Source organism: Aegilops tauschii, chromosome 4 (assembly GCF_002575655.3).
Source record: "Aegilops tauschii subsp. strangulata cultivar AL8/78 chromosome 4, Aet v6.0, whole genome shotgun sequence".
Lineage (NCBI taxonomy): Eukaryota > Viridiplantae > Streptophyta > Magnoliopsida > Poales > Poaceae > Aegilops > Aegilops tauschii.
In genome coordinates, this window is record NC_053038.3 from 526,916,989 (window position 1) to 526,925,842 (window position 8,854).

The 8,854-nt window shown below is 51.0% G+C and overlaps 1 protein-coding gene across 1 annotated transcript; it reads right to left on the bottom strand.

The window, feature by feature from the left end:
• Positions 1–8,179: 8,179 nt before the first annotated feature.
• On the bottom strand, positions 8,180–8,572 carry LOC141022085 (uncharacterized). Its single transcript, XM_073497967.1, has one exon. The coding sequence runs from the start codon at positions 8,570–8,572 to the stop codon at positions 8,180–8,182; it is 393 nt and encodes a 130-aa protein (XP_073354068.1).
• Positions 8,573–8,854: the final 282 nt, after the last annotated feature.

The following is an 8,854-nucleotide window of genomic DNA, read 5'->3' on the forward strand; positions in this document are numbered from 1 at the left end:
TTGCTCGTTCAATTTTTGCAAAAAAAGTGAGATTGCGTCTTCCTCACGACAGTCCTCGACCTTGTTCATCACAAGGAGGAATCTGGCCCAGTAGCGATGTACTGTCTCTTGGGGCTCTTGTCTTGTATGGGAGAGACGGCTTAAGTCTGGGTGGGCGGGATTAGTTAAATCTGGATTCTGATCCGATCTAACGCCTAGGGGCAGAGGAGCTTCTGGGCCTGACAGCTCGGGCTCCGGGGTGTTGCCTGGTTTTTCCGGCCCGTTGCCTGATTCTAAGTTCAGGGCCTGGGTCATGTCCTCCCGCGAATGGGTATCCGGCTCAGAGAGCTCGGCAATCCAGACATAGTTCGTCCTCAAAGTAGAGGGATAATCCATGTGCGGCTCTTCCACTACCGCTATCTCGTGGGTGACCGGTGGGGATTTAGTATCCCTTTGGTCGGGTTTAAGCCCAATCCGATCATAGTCTGTTGCGACTCCCAAAGCGGCGATGCGATCCAAAAGCTCATTGAGGGAGGAGACCTCAATTGGATCCATCTGTTCAGCGAGTTCCGAGTTGACGTGGAGGCGTTTTTTGATGTTCCGAGAGGTCATTGTCGGCGCAGAAGCCGATCGAGCGGCCATGAAGAAGCTGCCCAATCGGAGAGTTTGGCCTACCGCTAGTGCTCCCTAGAGGTGATGTTGTCCTTGACAACGAGGCAGGCCATCGAGCCTTGCAGCGACGACACAGAGGAACTCACAATGAAAGCACCAATGTCGGTGTCAAAATCGGCGGATCTCGGGTAGGGGTCCCGATCTGTGCGTCTAAGGCTAATGGTAATAGGAGGCAAGGGACACGATGTTTTACCCAGGTTCGGGCCCTCTCGATGCAGGTAAAACCCTACTTCCTGCTTGATTGATCTTGATGCTATGAGTATTACAAGAGTTGATCTACCATGAGATTGTAGAGGCTAAACCCTAGGAGCTAGCCTATGATGATTATGATTGTCCCTATACGGACCAAACCCTCCGGTTTATATATACACCGGAGGGGGCTAGGGTTTACACAGAGTCGGTTAGAAGGAAGGAGATCTAATATCCGGATCGCCAAGCTTGTCTTCCACGCAAAGGAGAGTCCCATCCGGACACGGGACAAAGTCTTGAGTCTTGTATCTTCACGGTCCATCAGTCTGGCCAAAGTATATAGTCCGGCTGTCCGGATACCCCCTAATCCAGGACTCCCTCAATATGCTCCAAAGCCCTCAACTACTTTATCACATCCACATATGACCCAAACCAAAAATCCAACTCGGCCCCACCGATTCTTTCTATCCGGCGCCACCGAGTTCAAATGTCATAGCCACTGCAACAAACCCTAATCAAATCGGTCTTACCGATAGGGATCTCGGTCTCACCGAGATGGGATTGTAATCTCTTTGTTTCCCTTCGTAACGTTTTAGTCAAACCGAGATGAGCGATCGGTCCCACCGAGATTGCAATGCAAACTCTCTGTTTCCCTTTCGTAACGTTTCGGTCTCACCGAGATGAGCGAATCGGTCCCACCGAGTTTGCCTGACCAACTCTCTGGTTAGCTTATTACCAAAATCGTTCCCACCGAGTTTGTGTAATCGGTCACACCGAGATTACATTATGCCCAAAGCCTAGCCATATCGGTCCTACCGAGTTGACATGTCGGTCCCACCGAAAATCCTAACGGTCACATTATTTGCTAAATTGGTCCGATCGAGTTTCACAATTCGGTCCCACCGAGTTTGGTAAGTTGTGTGTAATGGTTAGATTTTGTGTGGAGGCTATATATACCCCTCCACCCACTCTTCATTCGTGGAGAGAGCCATCAGAATATGCCTACACTTCCAACTTACATTTTCTGAGAGAGAACCACCTACACTTGTGTTGAGGTCTAGATATTCCATTCCTACCATATGAATCTTGATCTCTAGCCTTCCCCAAGTTGCTTTCCACTCAAATCTTCTTTCCACCAAATCCAAATCCCGTGAGAGAGAGTTGAGTGTTGGGGAGACTATCGTTTGAAGCACAAGAGCAAGGAGTTCATCATCAACACACCATTTGTTACTTCTTGGAGAGTGGTGTCTCCTAGATTGGCTAGGTGTCACTTGGGAGCCTCCGACAAGATTGTTGAGTTGAACCAAGGAGTTTGTAAGGGCAAGGAGATCGCCTACTTCATGAAGATCTACCCTAGTGAGGCAAGTCCTTCGTGGGCGACGGCCATGGTGGGATAGACAAGGTTGCTTCTTCGTGGACCCTTCGTGGGTGGAGACCTCCGTGGACTCGCGCAACCGTTACCCTTCATGGGTTGAAGTCTCCATCAATGTTGATGTACGATAGCACCACCTATCAGAACCACGGCTCAAAAATCCCCGTGTCTCCAAATTGCGTTTGCACACTCCAATCCCATCTCTTTACATTCTTGCAAGTTGCATGCTTTACTTTCCGCTGCTCATATACTCTTTGCATGCTTGCTTTCTATGTATTGTGATTGTTAAACTTGTGCCAAAACTCCACTCAAACTTGAATAGATTAAAAACTGCAACTTTTTCACTTAGTGTCTAATCACCCCCCTCTAGACACCTCTTCTCGATCCTTTAAGATGGTGATGCTCCTTCTTTGCAGCATTTATCTTGCTAATCGCTGACATCTTCTTACTCCTCTCCGATGTCTTGTTGGCCACAAATGCGGGCCAGCGATCTCTTATCTTCTCAAATTGGTCGGCGAATTTTGGAGTCTTCCCTTTCTCGACATACGTTGCTTTCAACTCATTCTTCCACCTCCTGAATAGATCTGCCATCTTCTTGAGAGCATGAGACTTGATCAATGGCTCTATAACTGGATTCTCCGGATCCTCCTCTTCCGGTAGGGTGAAATTTACCTTCAGCGCGGTCCAAAGATCAGCTTTCTGTCTATCTTCGACAAAATAAATTTGAAGCTCTTCCTTCTTAGGCTGATTCCATAGCTCGATGCTAATCAGGATCATGTCCCTAACAAGAACCTCATTGTCGGTGTCAAAACCGGCGGATCTCGGGTTGGGGGTCCCGATCTGTGCGTCAAGGCCGATGGTAACAGGAAACGAGGGACACAATGTTTACCCAGGTTCGGGCCCTCTCGACGGAGGTAAAACCATACTTCCTGCTTGATTAACATTGAACATATGGGTAGTACAAGAGTAGATCTACCACGAGATCGTAGAGGCTAAACCCTAAGAGCTAGCCTATGATGGTATGATTGTAATTGTGATCAGCCTTCTAAGGACCAACCTCTCCGGTTTATATAGACACCGGAGAGGGCTAGGGTTTACATGCAGTCAGTTACAAGGAAGGAAATATAATATCCGGATCGCCAAGCTTGCCTTCCACGCAAAGGAGAGTCCCATCCGGACACGGGCCAAAGTCTTGAGTCTTGTATCTTCACACTTCAATAGTCCGGACGTTGTATACAGTCCGGCTGTCCGGATACCCCCTTATCCAGGACTCCCTCAGTAGCCCCTGAACCAGGCTTCAATCACGATGAGTCCGGCACGCAGTATTGTCTTCGGCATTGCAGGGCGGGTTCCTCCTCCGAATACACCAAAGTGGTTGTCGAACACGTAGACCGTGTCCGGATCTGCAAGATGATGTCCGCATAGCATAACATAAATCTGGTCCGCGGGCAATCCTTGTATGTTGTGCCCTCGCATCGTGGCCTGGTCCAATGTGAACCGGCGCTTCTTACCCCCACCTCGACTCGCGTTACGAGGCGGTTTTACTGGCACGTCCCGTCGAGGCAGAGATCGTGTACCCCTTATTACGGGATTTACCATTAATATGGGTGTGCGTGACCCCATGACGGCTGTTGGTATAACTCTGTGTATTTTTAGATAAACCTCAAACGGTCACACCGAGGACTCTTGATATTCACCTTCTTTATAAAGGGATCGAGGTCTATGCCTCTTTTCCACCTTCCTCGCGCCTTCTCGCACCTCGAGTTCTAACACCCAAAACCTAAGCTCCAGCACCCCAGATCCTCCAATATGTCTGGATCTGACCCTCAAGGCCGGTGGGTGGCTTCCTCGATTCAGAAGGAGGACATTGCGAAGCTTAGAGAGGTCGGATACCTGACCGCCGACATCCAGCACAGGCTTCCTGCCCCAGGGCAGGTCATCTCCACACCGGAACCCAATGAGTGCGTTGTTTTCGTCCCACACTTCCTCCGCGGCTTGGGCTTCACCCCCGACCCCTTTGTGAGGGGGCTCATGTTCTATTATGGGTTGGATTTCCATGATCTGGCTCCAGATGCTATCCTCCATATCTCGTCGTTCATTATCGTGTGTGAGGCTTTTCTTCATGTCGCCCCACACTTCGGCTTATGGCTCAAGACCTTCAATGTGAAGCCGAAGATGATCGAGGGGCGTCATGTGGAGTGCGGCGGTGCCGTAATAAGCAGGAACGTCGATGCCCCATGGCCAGAGGGTTCTTTCCCAGAAGTATTCGATGTATGGCAGCGGAGGTGGTTTTATGCCACAGCCCCTAGGGGCTCAAAGTGGGTAGCCGCCCCTGAGTTCCGCTCGGGCCCTCCATCACAGTTGGCGTCCTGGACAGACGTAGGACGGAATTGGGGACCCGCTGGTGATGTACCAGTACTGCAGAGCCGCATTCGGTAGCTTCTTGAGAGGGACATTAACCTCATCAGCATAATGCAAGTAATGTTAATCCGACGGATGTTGCCGTGCCAACGCCGGCCTCTCCGGATGTGGGAGTTCAATCCGGAGGGTCCGCGGACCGTCAGGCACTTCTTCGGCTCGAAGCTTGAAGGGATGTGCAAATTATTCTTCGGACAGAAAGTAAAGTGTCCGGACACCACCGAGGATGCGGGCCTAAGCTGTAATCGCCTAGATACCCTAGTAAGTAGCCTTGATATCAGACACCTTGTTTTGTATTTGTCATATTTGTTTATTCTGACGACCATCCGCGGCCAGGAATGGCTCAACAAGGCGGAGAGAATCAGGTGTCCAACGCCACTTCCCGAAGGCTCGCCTGGTCCCACCGTGGCCAAGATGCTTGACTGGGTACTCAGCCGAATGCCCTCAAGGAAGGACAAGGGGAAGAACGAAGAAACCGAACTCCCCATGCTACGCATCCGAACCGGGGGAATTGTTACCTCCCCTGAGGAGGATAATCGGGGCGGGGAGGCTAAGGCCTCCTCCCCGCGCGGGAAAAAGAGGGCCGCCTCCGAAGACTTGGAGACGGAGCTGCCCAGGCAAGGGAAGAAAGCATCACCAAGGGGCTCTGCCGCAACGGGCATCCTCACCGCGCTATGCCCGCCAACGGGCCAGCCCTCCACCGAGCTGTAAATCAATCGTTAATTCGAAGGTACTGTGCTTCCCCTAGATCAGAAACCAGGATTTGCCTTTTGCAGTCCGGCGAGCAGCTCTTCTCAACAGAGTTCGTCTTCGGGGGATCTTCCTCCGGAGATGATGGAGAGCGAGACCCCACCTATCTCTCCGGCTCATGAGGCGGGTGACACCGAGATGTCGTCACGGAGGAGTCCGGATCTGCCGAAGCCGGAAGCCAATACGTCAGCCGCCCTGAGCCCGGAGCGCTTGGCTTCCACGGGGGGCGATGGTAAGGGTCCGGCACAGTTCGATGTCCGGCCGGACGTACTGACGGGCCTACTGGAGCGAGCTGCGATGTCGGGGGAGCACCGCTCATTCATGAGTACGGTGCTCAAGAAGATTTCATCCGCTACAAGCGGTTTGAATGATGCATTTACAAGCCTGCTCAGAGGCTTAGAGGTATGTAGTGAATAATACACCATTTTATGGCTGAGTGGCACGCGCTAGGTGTGCCCCATATAGATAGTAGCCCCTGAGACTCTGGTTGCCCGCCCTAGGAGGCAAACGGGGGATCATAAACCAATGATTGCTTTGTAAATACATGCAGGTAACCGGAGGTCCGGCCGCCAACCAGTCAGTTGAAATTGCCGAACTAACAAGGCAGATTGGATCGATTGACGCCGATATCACGCTGGTGAATGAGCGGCTGGACAACTCACAAGGTATGTGCCCTACCTTCCTTAGTATAGGAAAATATGAATGTGGCATTACATTAATGTAATATGTTTGGGCTGCAGATGGTGTTGCTGCCGTGGAGGCCCTGAGGGCGGAACTTGCTCAAGCCAAAGAACAAGCTCGGGTGAGTAATGCAGCTGCCCTAAAGGCGGCCGAGGAATTGAGAGCCGAACAGGCTGCTCATCGCCGAAGCGAGGAAAAGATAGCCGAAATGGCTCTTGAGTTAAAAAATGCCGCTGACCGGTATGAGCTTCTGAAAAAGGAGCATGAGAACAAGTCGGCCGACCTGAACAAGGCACTAAATGCCACCAACGAAATACGGACCGAGCTTAGGGGTGCGCGGGAGGAGCTTTACCAGGCCGATAAAATTGCGGTTGGGGGCTCCTATTTACTGCGGACGAAGTATGTCGATCCGAAGTACGCTCCCCTGGATGGACGCTGGAGTCCTGCGGGCGCATATGCGGATTTGGCGAAGAGTACGGCTGACGCCGCCGAGTTCTTCAAAGACCAAGGTGATAAGGAAGTGGAGAAGCTTTTGGTCGCAATTCAATACTCCCACTCGCCCGCTGCCGTTAAGTGAAAAAATTGCTGCTATAGCAGAGCTTCACAAGCTGTCCAGGCTTGCAATGCAGTCTGTAATAGACCATATTTGGTCGCAAGGGCCTAAGCCGGACAGTTACTTTGGCTTGGTGCAACAATTCCTTGGGGCAGTGCCTCGGATCGATGCCATGAAAAGGTCGGCGTGCATAGAGGGTGCACGGATGGCTCTTGCCTGCGTTAAAGCCTATTGGACGGATATGGAGTTCAGCATTATAGCGACCCAGGATCCGGCGGGGGGCCAATATCCGGCCGAGCACTACTTGGCGCAGGTCACAGAAGGTGCCCGCCTAATAGAGGCGCAGTGCTCGAAGGATGTCTTGTTCGAATGATGAATCGAATCATTGTAAAAACGATGTTTATTTTGATTATGAGGCTATATTTATACTGTTTGCGTGAAAATATGATTATGTCCCTTGTGCGGCCATTTATATATATGTATATATAAATATGTAATCCGAAAGTTAGTAGTCGTTGGCTTCAGCCCCCACGCATATAATGTGGGGGTGTTCGCGAACAATATGCTTAGTCACTCTTGATCCAACGTCTTGGTCCATTAAGAAGGTGATCGCACGGCGAACTAGGCAACCAGACTATATAGCTGTAACGCTTTCGCTTAGCCGCGGGAATATAAAGTTGGGGCTACTATCTAGCCCCTTGTACCTTCGCGTGCATCCGAATACGGGCGCGTATGTACATGGCCGGGAAAGGGCCCTTCATTAATGCGGAGGAATCAAAGATTCCGGTGAGTCTTCGAGTGGTTGATCAGTCTCTCGCTATATCATGACAGTCAGTTTTCGGCTTTCTCTACTGAGGTGCTCATCCGGAATAACCAGGGCACAATCGCAGTAGTTCTCCTTTGGCCGCCTTAGCCGATAATAACGGAACGTAAGGCGGCAAACCCAGGAGCCGGGCAAACCCAACATTTGACCAAAGACATGATTCGGAGCTGATGCATATAAGGCCAAACTCGTGACGTCGAACACTCCCTAAGGTATTCGGACTTTATAACAGATGATGGGCTCAAGAATGCCCATTCAGTATAAACCCTGTCTTTCCAGGTACGTGATTTAATCTATCGTGGCGAAATGCCAAAAACGACAGTATCCTCTGTGGGTATGAAGCCCATGGGATGGTTATACAACAAGAGGCAATAGAAAAGGTTTACACAGGGGCTTAATCTAAAAAGAAACCTGTTGAACGGGGCCCTGCTGCACGTCTGCGCCTTTGTCTCCGTTGTGCCGTATCCTGGAAGGGTGTCGCGCGAACATTGTCCGTGAAAAGAAAATAGAAAACTCATAGGAGAGTACAATGTAAGTATGCGATGGATAGTAAAAATGTAAGATGTTGGCCTGCCCATAAGGTTAAGCCAAGTGTGGGGCTTTATTAAGTATTTATAGCCCCTGGTATCCGCTAAGGGATGACATATACGGTGCCCTGGTTCGAGCTGGGCTACCGGACTCGTCTCACCGTGTCTGTGGTCTTAACGACCAGTCATGTTTATTTTTTTATATTGGAGGCCGCTTATAGTCCGGCCGCTAGGGCCGTCGCGTGTTCCTCTGCGCGTGAAGAGAGCGCTGTAATTTCGCTAACGGTGATGATGCCACGTGGACCGGGCATTTTGAGAGTAAGGTAGCCGTAGTGCGGCAATGCGTTGAAGCGGGCGAAGGCCGTTCTTCCAAGCAATGCATGATAGTCGCTTTGGAAGGGTGCGATGATGAAGAGTAGTTCTTCGCTTCTGGAGTTTCTTGGGGAGCCAAATGTTACCTCCAGTATGACGGAGCCCCTGCTGTGGGCTTCAACGCCTCGTATCACCCCTTCAAAGGTGGTGTTGCTTTCGCTGATTCTGGATGGGTTTATCTCCATCCTGCGGACAGTGTCCTCATATATTAAATTGAGACTACTGCCGCCGTCCATGAGGACCCGGGTGAGACGGTATCCGTCAATTATTGGGTCAAGCACCAAGGCCGTTGATCCTCCATGCCGAATACTAGTTCGGCCGTCCGTGTGATCGAAAGTGATTGGATAAGACATCTAGTAATTAGGTGTGGGTATGATGGGCTCTATATCGCGCGCGTCTTTATGCGTGCGTTTGTGCCTTCTCATGGATGGACGAGTCGCGTGGATCGTGCTCACTGTTTGAACCTCTGGCAGGAATTCTTTCTATCCCCCAGTGTTCGGCCGGCTTGCGTGCGGACT